At 38.5% G+C, this 25,489-nt stretch overlaps 1 protein-coding gene across 1 annotated transcript; it reads left to right on the forward strand.

Annotated features, from left to right (window-relative positions):
* The first annotated feature begins 5 nt into the window (after nt 1-5).
* Nucleotides 6-25,021, forward strand: Tsp66E (Tetraspanin 66E). Its single transcript, XM_002046757.4, has 7 exons — nt 6-301; nt 638-720; nt 19,701-19,811; nt 20,477-20,575; nt 22,356-22,484; nt 24,396-24,755; nt 24,816-25,021. Exons 3-7 carry the CDS (start codon nt 19,746-19,748, stop codon nt 24,963-24,965), a joined length of 804 nt encoding a protein of 267 aa, XP_002046793.1. The 5' UTR covers nt 6-301; nt 638-720; nt 19,701-19,745; the 3' UTR covers nt 24,966-25,021.
* The last annotated feature ends 468 nt before the right edge of the window (nt 25,022-25,489 follow it).

The following is a 25,489-nucleotide window of genomic DNA, read 5'->3' on the forward strand; positions in this document are numbered from 1 at the left end:
CCAACAGTTTCAGTTCGTGCGCACGGGCCAAACAGTCGACACAGTTTTGTGGCATTCTCTATTAAGCTGAGATCTGAGTCGGAGTATTGAAAGCAAGCATCGCGCAGTTTGCAGCCGTCGGTTGTCGTTGTTGTCGTGGTCGGAATTGTTGTAGCTGTCGACATTGTTTTTGTTGCCGTCGCAGTTGTCGCGGTCGTGTGTGTGTGTGTGTGCCTGGAATCGCTCAAGCGGGAGTTTGGCTGTTACAGAGGCTTCTCTGCTCTTCTCTCAGCCTCCAGCATACGTCTCACCTAAGCTCTCGGTGCGTCTCTTCTGGGTGCCTACGCGCCTTTATGCATGTGTGTGTGTGTATGTGTGTGTGTGTTTGTGTGTGCTGCTGATTTTGTGTATAATTTTTTGCGCGCGCTCAATCAAAACAGAGCCCAGCTAACATCAGGGCCCAAACAATTCACAACAAAACTCAACCAACTATCAATAAACATGCATTTTTAATTGAAATATATATTTAGTAAATTATAAATATATTGGCTGTATTTTAATTAAAAAACAAAAATATTTTGCATGCAAATCCGTTCAAATGCAAACAAAATGTACGGCAAGCAATATAAATGCTCTAAAATTTCCCAAATCGTTGCAGCTTAAACATCAACAGGACCTCGACGCCTTTCCTATTTAAATATTCAATAAGCTCGCTTGCAACGCGTGCTTAACACTTAACAGGTAAGCTTGACTTTTAGTTTAACATGAGTATTTTTATGCGTGTATATATATATGTGTGTGTGTGTGTGTGTGCGCATGCATAAATCAAAAGAGACGAACAAGCAGCGCAGCAGAGAGCTTGCTCCTGCTTCTGCTGGCTGTGCCACTGTTCTCAGCAGCCGTCGCCACCCGCTTTACTTGCCCACGCCCTGCGCCTAAATCAGCCGCCCAGCCACCCCCAGTGCGCCCAATGCCCAACCCCAGGCTTAGTGGTGGATACGCACACGCTTTTGCGTCGTTGCCAGCTCCTCTGATTGCTGATGCTGTCCAGCACTGCGCCCCCGCTTTGCCCATCTGCCATTCATCTTCGCTTGCCTTCTTCTTCTTTTACCGTTGCATCTTGTGCTACTTTTCAATTGTCATTTGCGCGTCATTTCTTTGCGGTCTTTACATGTTTTACCTTCAAAATTTTTTTTTTTTTGCACCTCCTCGTTTTCGACTCGGTTTTGGTGCAGTGAAAGGCTCGCAAATACTTCCGCAGCCCATTTGTTGTTATTTTCTTGTTTCTTCTTTTTTTTTTGCAATTTCTTATCGTTCTTTGACGTAGTTCTGCCATTCGCTTTTTGATCTTGAAACTCGTGCTCTCTCCCTAACCCTCCACTCCAACCGTTTCGCAAGCTGCGGCTGCCGAACGAGTTTATCAAACAGGAAAATCATTAAAGCAATTCAAATTGTTTATTAAAAAGCGACGGGCTGAGCAGGGGGAAAGATGTATGCAAGAATTGAAAAATTCGATTTCTTTTCTCGTTGAATTGGGACTTTTGTGCTGATTTTAGCAAAAGATTTGTGGACTCACTTTTTGCTCCATTTGCAATTAGCTTCATAGTTAAACGGTTTTCAACTCAAGTCGAACGAAATCTGTCTATGCTGTGGCTCTATACCCTGTGCACCTAAGGGAGTATTGAATATGTGACAGCTTCTTTAAATCTCTATATATTTATGCTCTATCTTTAAGGTACATTTAATTTTGCTAAGAAATAAAGGATTTTTTAAAATTATTATTATTATTAAAGAGCACCAAAAAGTCGTTCTAGCCTAGAGCATTCAGAGCTAGTCTCTCGTTAGTACAATATAAGCAAAAGCTGATCAAACATTAAAAGTGTATATTGCGAAAAAATATCTCTTCGAACTTTAACTTTTAGTTGCCATTGAGTTATAAAAGAGAGAAATACTTTATAGACAATGGCAATTGTTTAAACAATTCGAGAGAGGCTCAAAAGCAGTTGCATTATTCGTTGGGATAGGGCTAATCCAATAAAAATTCCAATAAAAATGAATTTGCAACTGTTCAGCATACTTGGCAGCACTTTTGCCATTCGATTTAGCTACTTGATTGCCAAAATAGTGTTGCCAATCAAATAGACAAATGTGTAACAAAGTTTTTGCTAATAATTCAGTTACCAAACATCCGCATAGAGTCTAACAAAAGTTGTTGCAAGCCGGCTCGAAGAACACATCAAGCATGAAGCAAGCCCAAGCCGAAATGTGCAACATAATTCAATTAGTACGGAGAGACGCATAAAAGAAGTACCCCACATCGAATTGAAAGGAAGTCGCAACGGTCGCCAGAGGGCGCCACCTGCAAATTGGCAGCACTTGAAGCGTAAAATTTCCATTTGAAAAAAGTAGCCAAAAACGCAAATTTGGCCAACAGAAAAGCTCAGCGAGCAGCCAAGTTGGCGGCGTCGTGCACTGTTGACCCACTTAACAGATACGTTTATGCGTTAACGTAATTTGATAAACTTCTTCTGCTTCTTCTGCTTCTGCTTTGTGGGCCCAAAAACCCAAAACTTGACCGCGGTGCCAAGTCTCAAATTGATTTGGCTATGCAAACAATAGCCGGAGCTGAGCGCTAATAAAACTGAAATAAAATATAAATGCGACGACTTCAACGCCGACTCAAGGTGAACGGGTATCTGTAAAATGTATCTGTAAAATGTATCTGCAGTTTGCCAGCGCGCTCGGGTTACGGTCACCTGCGTGTTGCGCATGCAACAAGCGAACGCATTGCATATTTTATGGTAATTCGAACTTGGGCCAACTCTTTATGCACTTTCACACAAGTCAAACTAGCCGATGCCCTGCGCTCTGCACCCAACGCCACTTCACACAGCCATCTTGAGTTTCAGGTGTGCGTTGCTTCAATTACCGCCGCCAATTGTAATGTGCCCCAAGTTCACTGCACTGGTCAGTAATTAAAATCAAGCCGCTGTCTGCAGGAAGACTTACACATAACAAAAGTGTGTGCATGTGTGTGTGTCTAAGCGCTGTTTGGCGTTCTCACAAATGTTACCTCACTTCCCTTTCTTAATTGCTCGCCATTCATTGGCAACATTTCATTGGAAGTACTGCGAATCCATTAGAACTCTTTCTTCATTGCGGCAGTGCTGCCCATTTAGCGGAAATCGAATACGCTACACGTCTGTCCACGTCTGCTGTGCAATTGTCCAGCTGCCTGACCGTTCCATGTGCCCCTTGGGCTTTAGTTAATCGCCTAATCGCCAGTCTCAGCTCTGTCAAGCCAAAGTCTCATTGTCTCTTCGTCTCTGTGGCTTAAGAGCTGCTTGTGGGCCATGTTCGATTAGATTAGCTTTGGATTGTCATTGCAACAATGCCGAGTTCCTAACTGAACGGTCCCTAATGGTATCATTTAACCCATTGTTTTTATCTAAACTGAACTTAATTAAAAGCTAAAATTAACATTAAATACTGCTTGAAATTGTATAGATAGAATCTAAATATAATTATAGTTGTTATTGTTGTTGTTAATGTTATTGTAAGAACAGAAGCTACAAACATGAAGCAGATACACTTTTTGCTATAATATTTTTACCATTTCCATTAACTTTGCCTTTAAAACAAATCTTGAATCTTGAATATTAGATAATGAAGGGATCTGAATAATTACATTTATATATTTAAATCTAAATATATTATCAATAGTATGCACTGAGAGCTGAGCAAATTATCGTAAGAGCTTAAAACAAAGTTAATTATACCTAAGGCACCACTTATTAAAAAAAGACTTTAGAAATGAAAGTATGTAAAGCAGGCAGACTTATTTGAATTCATGAGAATCGCAAAGAAGGGTGATCATAACAATTACGGGTTTTGTTTTCAAGTGTAGCTCAGGTGCTTGATAAAGAAGAACCTACACACACATACATATACACAAAAAAGTTAAAGAAGTTAAAAAAGCTACAAAAGTTAAACAATCAACAGCCAGTCGGTCAATCAGTTGGGACAAACAGCTTTATAAATAAAGATAGCAGCTAGAAGCTTAAGACGTTGTTTATTTGTAGAGCCGTATTTTAGCCAAGATATTAGAACAGCCCTGCGCTACTGTGATATTGGGATATGGTTCAAATGATCATCTTAAGCTTACACTGAGAGAAACTGATTGGAAACGTAGCTTAAGTCCAAAGAGCTCATAATCTACAGACCTAACCGCATAAAGCCCTGCGGCAAACAAATTCCAATTTTCTTTGGCCCATTTCATAAGATCAGCAGGTGCATTTAAATGGTGGTTTCCAGCGCCTAATGCCCGACTGCCACATACATGATTAATGATTAATGAATTGGACTATTTATATTTAAAGGCCTTAAACAGGAAGTGGCAAAGCGGGCCGTAAAAATATTTACTTTCGCATGCCATGAAAAACGCCACACGCCAAAAACCGACTTAAAAATGTATGATTGCGCAATCGAGAGTGCGTAACTCTGATTTTTAGCCGTTGTGTTATGCTTGCCCAATGCTTAGCCCCGTCCACACTTGGTCGCCTAATGCGCTCGAAAGCGACAGCAATTAACCGGGCTGCCAAATCAGCTCCAATCAGACGCCCCGCAAACTCGAAGGCGTCAATGAAAATGTCTTAATTTGTTGCGCGATGAAAATATCATTTGTAATTGAAATAAATTTAAAGAGCAGCTCATGGATTGATAAACTTATAAACATGGGGCATATGTTAAAGGTATTTTCTTTTCTTTTCTGTCTTTTTTTTTTGTTGTTTCTGTGAATGAAAACAAAAAGTGAAAGTCCAAACAAGGCGCCTGCAACAATGCATATTAATTCGTTGTTTCTTTTTGTGTTTATTATCATGGGACAGACCGAGAGACAGACAGGCAGACGTGTTGGCCTAGCCAAGAAAGCGCTAAACACCCAAAAAAGCCCAAAACTGGCCATATTTAAGCCCTATTTGTTGTTGTTGTATTGGCTACTGCGCATGTGTGGCCCAAGCGCAAGTTTTCCATTGGATTTAAAGTTAGTTTCGTTCGCCTTTGCCAGCTGCATATTTGCACGCTGATGCAATGCGCGACAGTGGCTGCAAAAAGTTGTTGTCTCACAGGTGCGCCAACAGCGTCGCATTTAACATTGCCAACAGCTGCTGCCAGCAAAATTTCTGCACTTTTCCCAATTCATATATTATTCGTGTATAGAGAGTATCACGATTTTCACACGAGGCAAGCAATGAAGGAATCTGCGGCTCCTTTAGGTATATATATTTCTGATTATTATGGATAGCTAAGTCAATATGGCCATGCCCGTGGATTCGTCGGTCTTTTCTTGGTATCTTGACCAGCTTTCGGCTTCTATACTATAGAGGAAGAATCGGAAGAGTCGAATAAAGTATCTCTAAGCCACACATCTCTAAGAGTATTCAATCTTCGGCTTCCCGTGGTCAATCGTTCTTTAGTGTTTAGAGAGTGCATTCAACTTGAACAGCACATTACACAGTCGTACAAAACTCGGTTGCACAGCGAACATAATATATATTAGCTTATCTAAATAGATCTAGCACTTTAAAGCGTTCTCATGCGCCGCAGGAAGTGGCAGCTCCCAGTTATTAGATAAGTTTGCACGCAGCTGCCAACTAGCTAGGGGAAAGATAGGGAAATATAGCGAAAGGGGGGCGGCTGCCAAAAACTCCCACATAAATTTACACAGATTTAAATTTACACTAACCACAAACTGTGTGTGTGTGTGTGTGTGTGTGTGTGTGAGTGTGTGCGGCAATATTTCATGCTGCTTGCAACAACTTGCTTGCAACTTTATGCATGCCACCTTTTTATTTTTTTTTTTGTGCTCTGGACTGCCGGGCTTTGATTTGGTGCGTCGTGTAAATACATTTGGCTGGTGGCGCATAACTTGCAGTTAGCTGGAGTTACGTTCACGTTTTCAAATTGCATTTCCCAGGCGGGGCGGTGTGGCATTTCGCAATTGGGAGCTGCCAGTTGGCCAACATAATTGGCCAACTAAATCGAATATATAGATACGCAATGACACATATCGTATAACTGGCCAAAAGGAAGTGCCAAAGGTTGCGCTCGCAGGCAAATGTGAAAGTTGCGGGCCGAAAGGAAAAGCCAAGCCGCAAAATAAAAAGCTAAGCGCATTGAACTCCGCCCCTGGGCAAAACAAACAAGCACACAAAACTTTAAAAGAAAGTTAAATAATAAGCGAATATTATCAAAGCAACAGCCAGAGGCCTATCCAATTGCAAGTGCAGCAGCAGCAGCAGCCGCTAACTGTGACTGTCACACAGCTGTGTGTATCTGTCAGATACACAAACTGTCAGATACACACTCACGCACACACAGTCGAACTGCAGCCGAGTTATGAGCTTAAATTAAATGCGAGATGTATAGAAATTAATGTGTGAATATTTTGTTTATGCCCCGCAGCTTTTGTTCCTGTTGCTGTTGCTGTTGTTGTTGTTGTTGTTGTTGCTGCCGCATGACTCAAAATGTAAATTAGCTGAAATGGTCGTCGTGTGGGCACCTTTGCGCCATGGGCACCTCCAGCTGAACCACTTCAATCAGTTGCCTCCACTCGAGAGCTGCACATTTGCGCTTGCGGGCGTTGCAGGTTGTCGGGGCAGTGGCAGGGGCAGCGGCAGGGACAGGGTCAGCAGCCACAACTTTAATGGAAATTTATATGCATCTGTTATGAATTGTAGCGACAGCGGGCGTTGCCGTTGCCACGTTGCCGGGTTGCTCCATTGCCGCATTACAAACGCTCCATATTTTTGCTATTTTTTTGGACTCTTTTTTATGGAAATTGTCGCTCACGCGGCGTATGCGTAATTTATATGCAGCTTGCAGACGAAAATTGCTTGTGGGTCTTAATTGGCAGCCGGTTCCATGGGCCTACACCTAATCTAGTCTACGAGTTAGACACTTTTGTGTGCTCAGCTAAGGGTAAATTGAGATTGGGATAGACCTGACCAGAGGGTATCTGCCCGTCAAGCACTCGCTTCTGTTTTTTGGCACTCGACCAAAGTGTTCGTTCAGCTTCATTATGTTGCACAGACAATGTAAATAGTCTCATTATTTTTATTGATGAAAAGTGAAAAATGTGTCGCGAACAACGAAAACTGAACGAGCATAAGCATTCAAGCTTCATATTTTCGTAAGTTAAATAAATGTATGTAAGTATGTCAACAGTGTTTTGAGCTTATGACAGGCCGCATAACTCGTTGAACAACAACCAGAAATATAAAAAGCAACGACTCAACTAGAGCAATGAGCAATCACAGCCCACAGACCCGAAATTGCCCAAGTTCTGAGAGTTTCACTTTTCAAGCATACAAATATTTAAAGAAATTTAAATAAAAGAACAAAATTGATAACATTTACAATATAAGAAACAAGTAAAGCTCTGCATATTCTATTTACTTTTATTTTTATGTTATTATTTATTGAGTTTTTATTAAGAAATAAATTATTTATTTATTTTGTCTTGGAAATCTTTTGATTTCTGGATAGCAAGTTAAATTTGTATAGTACTCAAGCGACTCGTAAGTGTCGTTAATACTCTTTTTTGGTATTTGAAATTCTTTAAAATTCAAAAATCAAAAGCCAAGAATTTGATATTAACCAAAAATTGGGTCATTGTCGTTCGACTTTAATTTCTGCACGTTCTTGACCAATTTGCTGCCCACCAGAAACCCTCCCGCGCCAACCCTCCTCCACCCGGCACATGCTAATTTCTGATGAGCAAGCAGCTCAATATTTATGTTATAACGTAGCTGCAACATTCAATTTGAACAAAAGCGTTGAACTAGAAGATATAAATGAGGTTCTTCCACTTAATAAAGTGTATATAATGGGCTGTTATTTTATTCAATGTGGGTTTAAAAGAGGCAGTTTTCGGTAAATGAACTGTATCATAGGCTTTCGAGTGCCAGGCTAACCAATGCTTTTTTAACTCTAGTTAGATCGATAGCTTATAACTATATTCTATACTTATACTTGCCCTGCAGCATTTCTTCCAAGTCCAAGTCTCTAAATATTCCATGGCTATTCTCTTCATTCAACAGTTTTTCTTTAAGCTTTCAATATAAGGTTTGAATGATATCCAAGTCGTATTAAAATACTTGAAATTTGCAAGGCTACCAGGAATACCCCTACTCGAAATTCTTAGCGTAATAAACGTAAAAAATGTTAGCCAAAAAATCTCGCACAGCATTGCTAAATGGCCAGATTTGTGTCTTGGACAGGCTGCCTGCCTACATGGATTGGCAATCCGCCCGGTTGGCTACCAGTTCAGTTTGGTCCGTCCCGGCTGTCAGTCCGTACGGCTGCCAAGCAGAGTGCCTCGCATGAATGTCTCGTAACATGGCCAGGGCGGTGTCTGCTGCGCAGATTTGGGCACATGCCATGGTCCAGAGCACACAGCCAGGTCGGAGACTGGCGCGAGTCGTATGTGTCAGGTGTTAAATTCGCCTGCCCTCAAATACTATACATAACTAACGTGCGGATTTTCGTGTGACAAACGAATGGCGGGCAGAGCAAACATTTTGCGCCTCTCGACCATTGACCTATAAAAGACAAACAAAGCGCCTTGAGCTGCGCACAGCAGACCTTAGATGCGGACCCGTGCCGCAGCCCCTCCAATTATGTCAATTAACTCTGTGCCTAGCCAAGTGTTGTATAAGCGTGCAGACAACTAACAACAAATACAAACAAATAATAGCAACTACAAACAACTAACAACAATTTGTCGGCTACACAAGTTGAATGACATGCGGAAAAGACTTTGAAAAAATAACAATTTGATTTAAACAATTACCTGAAGTCAGCTCAAATGAATTATGAATTTATTACAGCTTTTTAGAGTTCATTTTTTTTAACCGAATCGAACACAATTTCAATTCATCTCTATATATATAATAGTTTGTCCTGACTGACTGACTGATTGGTGATCAAGGTACAGCACAAACCGTAAGAACTAAGAAGCTTAAATTTTCACTGAATGTTTCTTCACGCATGTTTCTTCCTTGGGAGAAGTTTTAAGTTTGCATATATGTACATATGCCTGTTTGTTTTGTATATATGCAACCATGCATGCATGCATGCATATGTATATGCAAACAAGCATGCATGCACACATACATACATGCACATTTGCATACATTCATACATGCATGCGTATATGCATACATGCATGCATACATGCGTACATGCAAACCTGCATGCATACATGCATACATCAATTCATACATACATACATACATACATACATACATACATACATACATACATACATACATACATACATACATACATACATACATACATACATACATACATACATACATACATACATACATACATACATACATACATACATACATACAAACATACATCTACATACAAACATACATCTACATACATACATATCTACTTACCCGCCCAACCTCCTCCTGCTCCACCGCCTGCTGCTCCACCGCCACAGAGCCAACGTTTCCTGCCTTGCAGAATTTCAGCAAAGCCTACTTGAGTTCTTGAGAATCGAGGAGGAGAGCAGTTGGTAGAAATTCATTTTATTTAAATTTGAAGCTTAGCAAAAAATCAGCTTGGTCTGCGTTTGGTATTAGAAAACATACATACACATATACATAAATGCATACATGCATACAAACACACACACGCCCACACACACAAACATACATATTCATAATACTTATATAACTTCGTAAAAAATAGTTGTATTATTATATACTTTGCTCCATATAAACTCAAAATTATTTAATATTGCTAGTTTTGTACAGAAATTGTTTAATTTTAAAATTATTCAAATTGTTAATATATAATATAGTTAAATTAATAATAATAAATGAAAGAAAAGGCAAGAAAAAGTGTTTTACCCATTTATATTTTTATAGAATACACACAACTTTCTGGAGTCGTCCTTTTCGTGGCGAGTTGATGCAAAATGTAATTTTAGCAAATTTGTGAAGCACTTAAAAATATGCTTTTATGGAAATCAGTTAACGAGCCGCAACGTAAACAAACATCATTTGATTATATTTTGTATTTTGCCAGCTTGCTTTGCATTTGCATTAATTAAGCGCAAAATTTATAAATAAATTGATTGTGCGGCTCGTGCTGTGGCAAGCGACAACAACAACAATAGCAACAACAACAACAATGGCAACAAAAATGTGTAACGCCTGAATTAAATGAGTTTAATACCAGTCGGATGGGTTCGGCTGCTTAAAGCCGCATTTTTAATTGGGGATTCTTGCAACAGACACGGAGACAACCGAGACAACGGAGACAAAGGCAATCAATTTTAGGTTTTGAACTCTGGCATATTAAAACAAATATTTTCGCCAGAGATAAAAGTCTCGCACACACACAGATATTTATGTCAATTTTATAAAATATATACCCACTTACGGGGTTGGCTAAAAATATGTTAAACCCAATAAGCTTTTGTCAGACATTTTGCTGCAACATTTTTGATTTAAAGATTAGGAAAATATTTATTTGTTGGCTGGCTCGAGGTCCGTGTTTGTTAAAACAAACAATGAAAAACAATTTTATTCAATTCTCTTCCGATATATTTCGGTTGCACATCGGCAAACCGTCTTCAGGGCACTAACACCAAGATACAAAAAACAATTAACAATTATAATACAATAAATTAAACATTATTTCGAACATTTTACATACATTATTTTACACGTCTGCGCTTTTTGACGTGGAGATTGTTACTGAGGTTGTTTGACTGTTTAAGAGGTGTCTGTACAAGTGAGCGCAATTTTCTGTGTCTGTCTTGTAGTTTAGTCGTTTGTAGGTTGGTGTGTTAATTATGTGTAGCATTTCCAATGTGTGTCGCTTGTTATAGTGTTGTTCTTGTTGTAAGATTGTTGTTTCATCAAAATTTGGTGTGTGGTTGCTTCTTATACAATGGGTCATAAGTGCTGTTTTCTGTATATTATTTTGATGTCTTAGTTTGAAGTCCGATTTATGTTGACTAATCCTTGTTTTTAGCTTCGATTTTGTTGTACCTATGTAGACACTATTGCACTTGTTGTTGTTATCCCCGCCACATGGTATTTGGTAAACGACGTTGCTTTTTTCGATCATCGGGATTTTCGACTTTATCTTGTTGAAGAATTTTTGTAATGTATTCGTCGGTTTGTGTGCTACTTTTATATCTTGTTTGTTATAACAGTCTGAGTTTGTGAGGCGTTCTGATAGTCGTGGTACATATATTAGTGATTTGTATATTTTAGCAGGTTCTGTTGGCTTTTTTCTTTCGATTTGTCGTCTTTTTAATAATGTTTTGATTATATTTGGGGGGAAGTCATTTTTGGTCAAAAGTTCTTTGATTTCATGTTCAATTTCTTTGTGGTATATTGTGTCCGATATTTTCATCATTCTATTCATACAGCCTAGTGCTGTATTGATTATCATACTCTTTGGGTGGTTTGAATTGAAGTTGAGTATTCGTCCGGAGGCTATGGGTTTCCTATACCACTTTATTTTGAGTGTGTTGTCCATTCTGCTTACAATAGAGTCTAAAAATGGTAATTTCCCGTCCTTTTCTAATTCCATTGTAAATTTTATCTGTTTGTGGAAGGAATTCAATTCTTTTAGAATATTTTCCACGTCTATTTTGTTCGTTATGGTAAAAAGGTCATCTACATATTTGGTCAAGAGTCTTGGTTTTATTTTTAATTTATCTGTAATCTTGTCCAACAGTTCCTCCATTAATATATCTGCGATTACTGGGGAAGCCGGTGATCCCATTGGCATTCCCTTAAGTTGTGTGTATATTTTGTCTTCGTATTTGAAATATCTGTTTTCCTGTATGCAAAATCTAACTATGTCCATAAATAGTTGTTTCGGTATATTCGTGTGCTCTTCTAATTTGGTCCATTTTTGTCTTATTGTGTCAAGTGCTAATTCTATTGGTATGCTGGGAAATAAGGATACTACGTCAAAAGATACTAATGTTTCCTCTTCTCTAATCTGGGAGTTGTTGACTCTGTCTTTAAAATCTACCGCGTTCTTGATGTTGTACCTAGAGTCCATTGTCAGATTTTTTAATATTTGTATTATATATTTGCACAGCCCGTAAGATGGAGATCCTATGGAAGAACATATTGGTCTCAGTGGAGTTCCTTCCTTGTGTATTTTTGGTAGTCCATATATCCTCGGAGGTACCGCTGTTGTTGTAGTCATCTTATTTCTTTCGTCCTTTGAAATAAGACCCATCTTGAATAATTGTGCTACGAAGGTGTTATTCTTTGTCTGTAGTCTTGATGTCGGATCCAGTCTCAATGTTCTATACGCGCATAAGTCGTCTAAAATATTTGTCATTTTATTTTTATATTCATCCTCATCCATTGCTACGGTTTTGTTGCCCTTATCCGACGATAGAATTTTAATATTTATATTTTCTTTCAGTAATTTTCGTGTCTGTTCCACTGTGTCCAGTATTGCTCGATCCCTACTGTTTTGGTTGTTCTTGGTTTTATGCTCTTTGACTAACAAAGAGAATTTTGTGCGCGCCGACTCTTGTGTTTCCTTTTCTTTTATTGTTTGCACTAGCTCCTCACCGTCTGCGATGTATTTCAAGAGAGGAAAATCTCTCTTGCTGATTGGGAGAGCGAACTTCGGCCCTTTTGCGAGTAACGCTACGACGTTTGGCGGGAATTCTATTTTTGTTTTGTTTACAAACCACTCTCTTTGCGTGTTGTTATCCGCTAAGGCTAGGGCCGAAGTTCGCTCTCCCAATCAGCAAGAGAGATTTTCCTCTCTTGAAATACATCGCAGACGGTGAGGAGCTAGTGCAAACAATAAAAGAAAAGGAAACACAAGAGTCGGCGCGCACAAAATTCTCTTTGTTAGTCAAAGAGCATAAAACCAAGAACAACCAAAACAGTAGGGATCGAGCAATACTGGACACAGTGGAACAGACACGAAAATTACTGAAAGAAAATATAAATATTAAAATTCTATCGTCGGATAAGGGCAACAAAACCGTAGCAATGGATGAGGATGAATATAAAAATAAAATGACAAATATTTTAGACGACTTATGCGCGTATAGAACATTGAGACTGGATCCGACATCAAGACTACAGACAAAGAATAACACCTTCGTAGCACAATTATTCAAGATGGGTCTTATTTCAAAGGACGAAAGAAATAAGATGACTACAACAACAGCGGTACCTCCGAGGATATATGGACTACCAAAAATACACAAGGAAGGAACTCCACTGAGACCAATATGTTCTTCCATAGGATCTCCATCTTACGGGCTGTGCAAATATATAATACAAATATTAAAAAATCTGACAATGGACTCTAGGTACAACATCAAGAACGCGGTAGATTTTAAAGACAGAGTCAACAACTCCCAGATTAGAGAAGAGGAAACATTAGTATCTTTTGACGTAGTATCCTTATTTCCCAGCATACCAATAGAATTAGCACTTGACACAATAAGACAAAAATGGACCAAATTAGAAGAGCACACGAATATACCGAAACAACTATTTATGGACATAGTTAGATTTTGCATACAGGAAAACAGATATTTCAAATACGAAGACAAAATATACACACAACTTAAGGGAATGCCAATGGGATCACCGGCTTCCCCAGTAATCGCAGATATATTAATGGAGGAACTGTTGGACAAGATTACAGATAAATTAAAAATAAAACCAAGACTCTTGACCAAATATGTAGATGACCTTTTTGCCATAACGAACAAAATAGACGTGGAAAATATTCTAAAAGAATTGAATTCCTTCCACAAACAGATAAAATTTACAATGGAATTAGAAAAGGACGGGAAATTACCATTTTTAGACTCTATTGTAAGCAGAATGGACAACACACTCAAAATAAAGTGGTATAGGAAACCCATAGCCTCCGGACGAATACTCAACTTCAATTCAAACCACCCAAAGAGTATGATAATCAATACAGCACTAGGCTGTATGAATAGAATGATGAAAATATCGGACACAATATACCACAAAGAAATTGAACATGAAATCAAAGAACTTTTGACCAAAAATGACTTCCCCCCAAATATAATCAAAACATTATTAAAAAGACGACAAATCGAAAGAAAAAAGCCAACAGAACCTGCTAAAATATACAAATCACTAATATATGTACCACGACTATCAGAACGCCTCACAAACTCAGACTGTTATAACAAACAAGATATAAAAGTAGCACACAAACCGACGAATACATTACAAAAATTCTTCAACAAGATAAAGTCGAAAATCCCGATGATCGAAAAAAGCAACGTCGTTTACCAAATACCATGTGGCGGGGATAACAACAACAAGTGCAATAGTGTCTACATAGGTACAACAAAATCGAAGCTAAAAACAAGGATTAGTCAACATAAATCGGACTTCAAACTAAGACATCAAAATAATATACAGAAAACAGCACTTATGACCCATTGTATAAGAAGCAACCACACACCAAATTTTGATGAAACAACAATCTTACAACAAGAACAACACTATAACAAGCGACACACATTGGAAATGCTACACATAATTAACACACCAACCTACAAACGACTAAACTACAAGACAGACACAGAAAATTGCGCTCACTTGTACAGACACCTCTTAAACAGTCAAACAACCTCAGTAACAATCTCCACGTCAAAAAGCGCAGACGTGTAAAATAATGTATGTAAAATGTTCGAAATAATGTTTAATTTATTGTATTATAATTGTTAATTGTTTTTTGTATCTTGGTGTTAGTGCCCTGAAGACGGTTTGCCGATGTGCAACCGAAATATATCGGAAGAGAATTGAATAAAATTGTTTTTCATTGTTTGTTTTAACAAACACGGACCTCGAGCCAGCCAACAAATAAATATTGAAATATGGAAAGGTCGCCAGAGCCATCAATAGATTAGGAAAATATATTTGCACAATTTATGAAAATGAATTCCATTATCTGGCATCTAGATAAGCTCAAATGTAATCTTATGCTGAAGTATTGTGTCTGTTGAATAGGTTTTTATATATATATCGAGGCTGCAAAAAGGGTTTGAACCGAAAAGTTTTTGTTACTGAAATTCCAATTCCAATTTGATAAACAATCGAAACGCTAACCAAATTAGTTGATAAAGTATATATTCTTTAAATATTTGCTAGAGTTTTGCAGATTGTTCCAGTGCTCCAAATATTTCAAATTATTCAAAATATGTGATTTAAATATACCATAGTTTAAATGGAACCCAACTGAAACGGCAGACAGAAAGCTCATGCAAGCCATAAATCAAACCCAACTAAAACTTTTGTTAGAATCGCAACTTTGATATGCCTATTTATATGTTCTACAATTCTCTATGGAGAGCACAACTTCTAATTAGCGCTACGAGTACGCCTTTTGTGCCGTCTCATAGAAACATAAACATATAATCTGCACTTTTCTTGCTCAATTATAAAGTTCCCACATGCTTTCGTCTGCCAACTAAATGTAGAAGTTGTTTTTTCTTTCAATTGCCACTCGCTGTGGTATCATATATGTAAATTAGGAGCCTGGGCACCACCCACCTGCATTTAACGGCGCAGATTTTTAGCAATAACTTTGTGTATGTGTGTGTGTGTGGGAATGGCAAAGACCCTGCTGACCCAATTAAGCCTCATTACCAAGTAAATCAGTTAATTGTCAGGCACAAGACAGCACTAGCTGCCAAAGAGAAAGAGACGGAGAAAGAGAAATAGAAGAGAAGAGCAGAGTATTAGCTCGCAGAGTCTTTCTCACGCTGCAGATGAGCACTTGTCGAAGAAGAAGCTGCAGCACTTTTGGTTTCAAGCACGAGTTTTTGCTATTATATCTTTTTGACCAGTTTCGAGCAGCTGCTGCGGCTGCTCTCTTGGCCACAAGCACACAGCAAACCAATCGAATTGAAGTTTACAAAAATAGAAAGCATTGGCAATAAATACAATTTCTAAATTCTTGGCAAGCAAACGTGACAAGTGCGGCAGCTGCCCCGCTGGCTCCCCTCTCCCTCTCCCTCTCCCTCTGCCTCCTCTCTCTCGCTCACTCTCTTTCTCTGTGGGGACCTACATGGAGAACGAGAACGAGAACGAGAATAAAACGAAACCCACTGAAAAGAAATCATTTATGGCAATTGTCTGAGGAAAAACTTGCACACGACTTTTATGACCGCGTCTAAGACTAAGTCGACTTTAAAACTTGTGTAGACAAGAAGTTTGGACAAGTTGCTGGCAGAAACCTTTTTGCCTTTTAACTTTTGCCTTTTAATTAATACAAGTTACGGCTTTCTTTAACCCATTTTCGGCTTAACTACAACAACTAAATTACTTGCAATCTCGAGTCGCTAGTCTTTGGTCTCAGCTCTCAATCTCTCAAGCTTGGCTCGCATTTCCTTTTGGCCGCATCATTGTAATAGAAATTTTAATCACACGCTGAACCACTCTGCATCAATGCCAAAATGTGCATTGTACGACAACTTTCTATGGTAAAAATATAAAGTAAAAAAAATGATATGCAAGCATTTAATTGCGCGTGTAATAAACAAATGCTCAACAATAGCTGCACACAAACCATAAATTTGCAATTCATTTTTTTGGTTTTCCTTTGTTATTTTATATTTTGTTGCTGTACATTTAATTAGACATGCGCGGCCTAATCGAATCGTAGATATTTGTACTCCAGTTGAGCAGAGCTACGACTGCAAATATGTATATATAAATATAGTATATATAGTTGCACAGTTATCAACTAACTGGGCTGAAAATGTGCCTTAATTAGCCTGCCGAGGCCCCAATTAAAACTGTTTGCCATTTTATATAGGTATTTGAGAGCTGAGCTGAGCTCCATATTTATATATAGACATACATATATATAGTTATGGTTCGAGTTGATGTTTGAGTTTGGGCTCATGAGAATGTTTATGATATGCTGATGATGCTGCTGTCTTTGCCTGGGCTGTCAATAACGAGGGCAGACCGAGAAGTTACTGATGTATGAAACTTTCAACTTTTCTTTGATGGCAATCGCAACATTAACATTAACCTCCAGCTACATTCTTTTACAATACACTTATCTATAATAAAAGAGATTTGGTTTACCATACGATACACTTATCTTGGGATCGAGAACTCTTTGGATCATGAACAAAACGACAAACGAATGAGCAGTTCATCTGTGAAATGAAGGCCTTATTTTGAGATATACTATGATATTTGAAAGATATACAGATAGAAAATATAGACATCATATAGAGTACCAGTCGAATTTCCTATTGCTCATATTTCTCAGCCGACCCTCGCATGTGCAGTTAGGGAAATGTGCTAATATGTGACATGCGCCACTTGAAAGCTAATTGGAAGATTTTGCCATGTGTGTGCGTGTGTGTGGGTGAGAGTGTGTGTGGTTGTGTGTGTGTACTAATGATAAGCTTTGCATTTTGTATGGCATATGTGAGCAGCATACGGGGCCGGCGAACCTTTGAGGACTTTGTGTGTGCACTTCAAAGGCCTGCGGCAGCTTAGTTTTGCGTTGCAATAATTAAAACTTCGAGCTCTTATCGAACAATTAGCGTTTAAATGGAATCTGATTATGATATTTGCCAGATATGCAGCATGAATCAATTATGCTATTCAGCATTCAACTTCTATGTTAGCTAATGTGCTTATATTACTTGAACATAAGCTGTAGCCAAAGAGTCAATGTCGAATCAGAAGTCGTGAAGCGTACACATTCACATTGCCTAAATTCATAAATTAACAGCAAAAACTGAAATGGAGACGAGAATTTGAGGCCTGAACGTCAGCGAAGCTTATCACTCAACAGCAACAATGGGAAAAGCAATTAAAAGTTGGCCTATGTTCTGCTGACAATTTTCCAACAACTGAAAATTGCTTAAACTGAGGGTGTGGCTGTGGGTTGTTGGCCATAATCAGGGCTGTGTATGGCAGCTTAAAACCTTAAAGCATTTTGCATTTGAGTACCTGCACTCGGGCTGTGCTGGATAACAGATTTTAGGATTGGAAGGAGGCCTGCTTTTAGGCTAAAGTTGGACCGGAAAATGTTTGCCAGTTGGCAACAACAGAAAACAGCCGCAGCAGCAGCAGCCACAGAGCCGCCGACTGTTCCACTTTTTTAGCATCAATGGCTCGTGACATTGTTTGTGTGCACAGATATTTACACACAAACATACACACACACACACACACTCGCGCGAGTTTATGCAACATACAACGTTTATGGACTGCCCACTCCACAAAACACTTTTCATGAAAACACATCAGAAGTCTCGACAGCCGCACACTTTTAATTTCGGTATTTGTACGTGTTAAAAAAGGCTGCAAACTGGTTTTCAGCCGATCTGCTTCACGCCCTGAACTTTGAATTCTAATATGTATTTTACTTTAAACCGAAACTTATATAAATCAAGACAAAATTGTTTAATAGATATTTGGAAAATAGCGCAAGTGTTGCAGCAATTCGAGTGTTTCATCAAAGCCTGGCTTCAAGAAGGTATTTTGATTCTTTAACGAACCGTGAACCCTTTTTCGGCTGCTCATTTCATGATTAACAAACTTCGTAAGTCTTGTCGCATAAACACCTTAGCACACACACGCACACACAAATAGAACTGTGTAAAGAACCAAAACATGTTTCTAACAAGTGAAACGTGCTTGAGGTGAGAGTAAGCAGCTAGCCAATACTCTCTACGCAATACAAAAGTAACATGAATTTGAAAAAAAAAAAGAAAACTTGTTCTTGTACCTGCCCTAAAACGAATAAAAATAGATAGTTATTTAGAAAGATAATAGATTATAATAGATAGAGGCTAGATTTTAGTCAAATATGCATGTGACTAAACATAACTTTGGTAAGGGTATATTAATTATGCTGCTGACAGAGGCAGCTGAAAAGAAAAGTGCCTGCGAGCGTCAAGCCGTGTCGGATATAAGAGATATATAGTGAGAGAGATAGAGAGAGAGAGAGAGAGAGAGAGAGGGGTAGGAAAAGAGGTAGAGAAAGAGAGGCAGAACACACTCTTAATGAGAAAGTTCATTTGCTTTACGCATTTGTCGCAGCCTGAGCCTGAAACTGAGATTAAGTGAACAAAGCATTAATTTATGTAGTTAAGTTCATTTAAATTAATCAACTTAACAATTGCTTAAATGCGTAGCTTGGAAAGAACACAAAGAATATATCATTAAGATTGCAGAGCGTAGAATATAATAATTAAATATGAACTCTGTCAAGTCTGATAAAAGTTGATATGTAAATAGTTTTGAGATGTTGTTGATGTCTTCAAAATCTTTAAGTTGGAGTATGTCAACATCTAAATTGAGTTTTTTCCCCTTGCTGTTAAACATATTCACTAATTTTTACGCTAGCTTCACATGTTAATTTATTAGGCACGAACACGTACCATATTTAAGTTGATAACAACTGAAGTTGTCACACACACTCACACACACGCATACACACACAAAGTGAAAACATATTTCTCTTGTATTTGTTCTTCGAGGCATTTCCTGACACTTTCTTTTGTCAGGCACTTGAAATAATGAACTGGCATCTTAATTGAATTGAAAATGAGCTTATAATAATTAAAATTGTATAACTAACTTTGAATTTCTTTTGCGCTCTTCTAATTGCAGCCCGAGTTTGAAAAAAACAGCCGCAAAATTTCGAAAACATCGAAAATGGTCTTTGACTGTGGTGTCTGGTGTGCAAAGTATTTGCTTTGCATACTGAATTTCATATTTTTTGTGAGTATAAATAAAGTACAATTTGTATTTGAATAAATAATAAATAAAATAAAATTAAATGAAATATGCAATAAAAAAATTTGAAAAAATATTGCACATATTTTACAAGAAAATAAATTTTAAAAGTTGTTTTGCTGCTTTTTAATTTGCATTTTAAATTTCAAATGCTCTGTCACAAAAATTAAAATTTAAATGTTAAATAAAGGCAACCGAATGAGCAACGAGGCTAATAAATTCCGTTTTAAATAAATGAAAATATTTGTAAATAATTTCCCTAAGGAATGCATTTGAAAAGTGTTTTTTTTATTTATATTTATTTTGTTGTTGTCGGTTTATTAAATTGCATTACAAATTGTTCGGAGGCGCGGCTACAACATTGCGGCTGCAGTCAATCAAGCAAATCTCTGCGCATGCGCAGTTTTTTCGCATTTATGGCGGTTCATTGACTCTGTGGTCGTTGTTGTTGTTGCAATTGTTGCTGGTGGTGTTAGTGTGTTTATCGTCTCAACATCATCAGCAACAACAACAAATGCAATCAACATGACCGAGCAACATAAACATAATAATGTTGTGTGCTGGCCTACGATTTGCATGCCAAGCTAACTGAGGGTTATTTTTTCCTATCATGAACACCTTTTTGTTTTTTTTTTGTTTGTATCTTGCAGGTGCTAGGCACAATTATATTCGGAGTCGGACTATGGCTGGCCATCGACAAGCACTCGCTGATTGCTCTGCTCAAGCTTGTCGAGAGCGAGCGCATTGAGGTAAGTGTCCACATCTAATGCCAGGTGAAAGTGTGCGGGAAACACCCCAAACAGCCAATGCCAGGAAAACTGCCCACCAAAAAAATGCCAATCATAACATTGAAAGGCAATTTACGCATTATTATTATTAGTTTTATTATTTTGAAGTCCAACTGCGAAGCCACCCCAAATGCGAGACATACCCATATCCATATTATCCCCCATCTCGTATTCCCCAAAGCGACATCACGTGCAACTGCAGCACGTAATTGTTGACATTGCCCCATGGAAAATTAGTTCGAATGCGAGTTCGTCATTAAAGCTCAGCTCCATATGTTATTAGAAAAAAGTCAGCTATATATAGAAGGGTGGGTTCAAGAGGGTTGTATCCACAAAATTGAAACCCAGTAATCCTATTCTAACATTCCATATTGTAGTACTAAATTAAACTGTTTCGAGCCTAAAACTCTCACTATAAATCGTAAACTAGTTTCTTCTAAATCAGCCTAACCTCAACCCAAATCAAACTAAACCTACACCAAATATAGCCCACATTTTGCATATGAAAATATCTATATTGAAATATTTTCAGTACATGGGGCAAATGTAACATGTAAAAATTTAAGTATTAGAATCATATGATGTAAATCTAAGACAAAGATTTATCCAAAACCTAAGTGAAAACCTAATGAAATCAGCTTGGTTTCCTTGGATTTCCACCTTAAGAAAGATACATGCATATCTTAGCTTTTATTTTTTTAAGTTCTCCAGTCCCCAATCCTAAAGCTCAAACTTGAATCACTTTGTCCAAGCGGAATCGCTTTGCATGCAAAATGATTTATTATCTAGATTAAAAGCTCTATTTAACATCATGTCAACAACAAATGGAATAGACATGGTTGTATAATGAACAAAATGTATAGTAAAATAACAGATACATATATAAATATATATAATAATAAAAACTAGCTTCAATTACAATTACATCGTTAGCTGTGGCTTATTTAATTTCTCATGAATAATATAAATTCCGCAAAAAGCCACAACTTCCGTGGCATGACGGATGCCGACAATGCCTGTGGATGGGCTATTTGTTTATAAACAAATGAGTTTGCATTTAGAAATTGCATTCTCAAAAGTCGTAAAACTTTTCATTTACTTAAGGCGACACATTTCGAAAAATACAAAACTAAATATTAGCTCGATTGAATGAGAATATATATATGATTATGCATATATATTAATTGAGTTTGGCTTCGGAACATGGCAAATTCCGCTGCGCAGTTGCATGTCATGTGGCAACAAGCAATTGAACGCTGTCTGTCCAAGTTCGAGGCACATTTCGTTCGCTTTTGACATACTAAGTGAAAATCGTTTGGAAAAACAAATGCGGAACAGGCAAAGTGCATGTCCTAGTTGCGCTGCGTGTAATGAGTAATTGCAGGTAACTCGAAATGCACAGGTAAAGGCTAATTGAGTAAACTGGCGCCTGGCGTGGGAGTTGCACAGTTTGGTCAATGAACTTCTCAAAACTTTCAACTGACCGAAATTTCATTATTTTTGCTTTTCCAACAACCCACTCGCAGCCGTCGGCTTTTAGAGTACTTAAGTCTTTCATAGTTGTCAAAAATTTGTCTGTGTCAATTAAGAGATCTCGTACATAATTTAATTACGAATGTTGCGAAAGTTGTTTGGGCCAGTCGAAAGGTTAATTACAATTACGTATACGCCGCGCAGTACGCATTCTTATGCAAAGCACTGACAATTCTCAATTCTCACAATCTCATGCTTCTCTTTTTAGCATTTTACACAGCCTCAGGTCATAGAGCAAATGGCCTACGCTCTGCTCGTCATCGGAGCCGTCATGTTCTTCATGAGCCTCTTGGGCTATTTGGGCGCCATGCGTGAATCACGCTGCCTGCTGTCAACGGTAAGTGTCCAGATACAATTACGATCGAGTCACAGATACAAAGATACAAGTAAGTCTCTCGGCTGTTGCCCAATGAGCGGTTGCATCATCGAGCCAGCCGAATTGTCGAATTGTAATTGCAACTTTCAATGGCGCCGCGGGAGACGCAGCCAACAAATATTCATTGCACGCTTATTCAAACGGGTTGTAGATTTTGTCTTTAAAGATATTTATTTTTCGTTTTATGTTTTTTTTTTTTTTCTGTGAGATTTTCATTTGACTTTGGTGCTGGCTTGGAAAATTTGTTGGAACCTTCGCTGCGGCCAGAGAAAGTTGCGATATGTTGTGGGTATATGTTGTAGGCCTCGTTTTATGATCTTAACATCTGACATTTCCATGAGCTTTGGAACGTGTTTCAGCACTTCATCAAGTGTCGTGAGGCGCTCGCGATTGCATGTGTGTGTTTGTGTGTGTGACAAGCCCTTCACTTTTGGCTCTGTACTTGATCTTGTGTGCTTGGAATTGTAATTTCACCTGAGCACATTTCAAGGCGCTCGCACAAGTTACACCTGAATCATAAGCACATATATTCATCTATCGGGCAGTCTGCGGCCCAACCCTAAAAGAAATTTCTATGATTGAGCTCGTGCTGGGCGACAATTAATAAACAGTTTATCACTTTGGCTCTGGCATTGCGAGTACTCGACTATTTAAGCTATTCATAAGCGTCTCAAGACTTTCCAGGGCTTGGCCAATTTAATTGCAACAGGTGCATGCCTTGGTCGGGACAGAGGGGGGACTTGCCTTCTTGTTGTTAATAGTTAATAGTTGTCTCACACACACACACACACACACACACGAATCGATTGCCCTTCGGGGGCGTAGCTTAGACTACAAATATCTCTAAATGTGTATGCACAAAATTGAGCACAATTTGCAGTAAATGAAGCGAGGGCACTTTTAGTTATGGCCCAAGGCCGGGCACTTAGCATGGCCAAAGTGTCTTAGCATTGCTTATTTTTAGAGAGTGCGCCAATTATTTACCAATTGGCAAGTTCATTGGGTCTCGAGCTCTTAAAATGTTATTTGCGACACGATGTTTAACGAGTAAATGCTTTTAAATTGAAAAAAAAGCGTCAAGAAAGAACAACAATGCCAAAGCAAGCCGAATATCAAATACCCTTGTTGCAATTTGGGCTAGAAATACTTTTGGATTACCGAAAGTTTATTTCTTTAGATGTTATATAATATAATAGTGCTAGTACATCAATCCGGCCGATTTTGACATATAAACTACCCAAAGGGTTTACAGAAGTCTTCCTAAATGCATTACACAATGTTATCAGAAACTCTTTAAGGGTATAAAAATAATGACTGCACTGCAGCTAATAGAATAAATATAGGGCTTAAAGCCGGTTCATCGTCGGTTTTTTCTTTGGCCTTTCTGTAAAGCGGGCTTCTAAATTTAGGCACACAAATTGCATGTATCTGACAGATACATTAGCTGGCAGACAGTTAGCTTTGGAGAGCAGCGAACGAAATGCTGCCAGGCGTAACAGCCAGCACAGCAGCAACATGGAACTTTATCAGGCCAAAGCATCGCGACAGTAACAACAACAACAACAACAACAAATACCAAAAGAGCTTATAAAACATTCAAGCAGCATTTCAAATTGACCTTCAGCATTTAAGATTGGCCAGCGCCTGCAGCGAGTGTGTGTGTTTGCGAGTGTGTGTGTTTGCCCGAACTCAACACACATCTAACGCATGCTGCACATTTGGCTCAGGGTCAAACGCATAGATTTTTATGTAATGCTCACGACTCGACTATATAAATTATGAATTGGGTCAGCGGGTGAATGGGGCGTATGCGTAATGTGCACATTCTATATTTACCAACACTGTTACATATATGATTTTATTTTTGCGCAGTACGGCACCTTCCTCATACTGCTGCTGGTGGCGGAGCTCGTGGCCGGCGGCCTGGCTGTCTTTTATAAGGAAAAGGTGCGCAGCGAGAGCAAAAAGTTCCTCCAGACGACAATCACCAGCTATACGCTGGGCGAGAACATGGATGCCACGTCGCTGATGTGGAACCAGCTGATGGGCAACTTTGGCTGTTGCGGCATCAATGACTATCATGACTTTGACGAGTCGGAAGCGTGGAAGAACACAAAGGGCAATCGCACCATACCGGAGGCCTGCTGCGTCCTCAAGGATATGGCGCAAATGGTGCCGCGCGACGAGGACTGCACGACCAATCCCAGCGATGCCAACAGCTACTACAAAAACGTACGTGTCACCTGCTCCACTTGATTGTGAACTAAAACTAAAATACCTTTTACCTTGTAGGGCTGCTACGGGGTCTTCACCGAGTGGTTGATACGGCAGCGCGAGCTCATCATTGGCGTCATTGTGGCCGGCATTGTGCACCTTATCCTGGTCATACTCGCCTTTGCGCTGTGCAAAGCATTTGCCAAATACGACGATATGCGTCTGTAAAGAGGTTTTCTTTTCATATAGAGTAGCCAAAAAAAAAAAAAAAAAAAAACAGGAAAGCTTATTGTGGGTAAAACAACAAAACAGTGAATGGCAAACGCAAATAGCTAAGAAATACAAATTAAAGAAAACAACAAAAATAACCCCAACGAACATTGAGATACGCTCAAATTTCAAATGCATTTTCCCCCAAACTCACACACACACACACACACACTTCTACTCTACGCAAATATAAATAAAAGGAAACCCGAAATGAAAGTTTAACAAATATTTAAAACAAATGTTGCTCAAAAATTGCCACCAGACACGAGAAGAGTGGACGATGTTTTTATGAGAAAGAAAATATGAAGAAAAAAAAATGCTACGCATATTTATTTGTGAATGAAGAAAATCTGTTTTGATAGCAGTTTTAGTTCTTAAGTAGTATTCTACTATATACATACACACCCACATGCATATTTGTATTAATTATAGAGTTTTTTAGTCGTATTTCATTAAAAATTTTGCAAAAGTGACTCTTTGCA

This window comes from Drosophila virilis, chromosome 3, assembly GCF_030788295.1.
Source record: "Drosophila virilis strain 15010-1051.87 chromosome 3, Dvir_AGI_RSII-ME, whole genome shotgun sequence".
In the NCBI taxonomy this organism is placed as follows: domain Eukaryota; kingdom Metazoa; phylum Arthropoda; class Insecta; order Diptera; family Drosophilidae; genus Drosophila; species Drosophila virilis.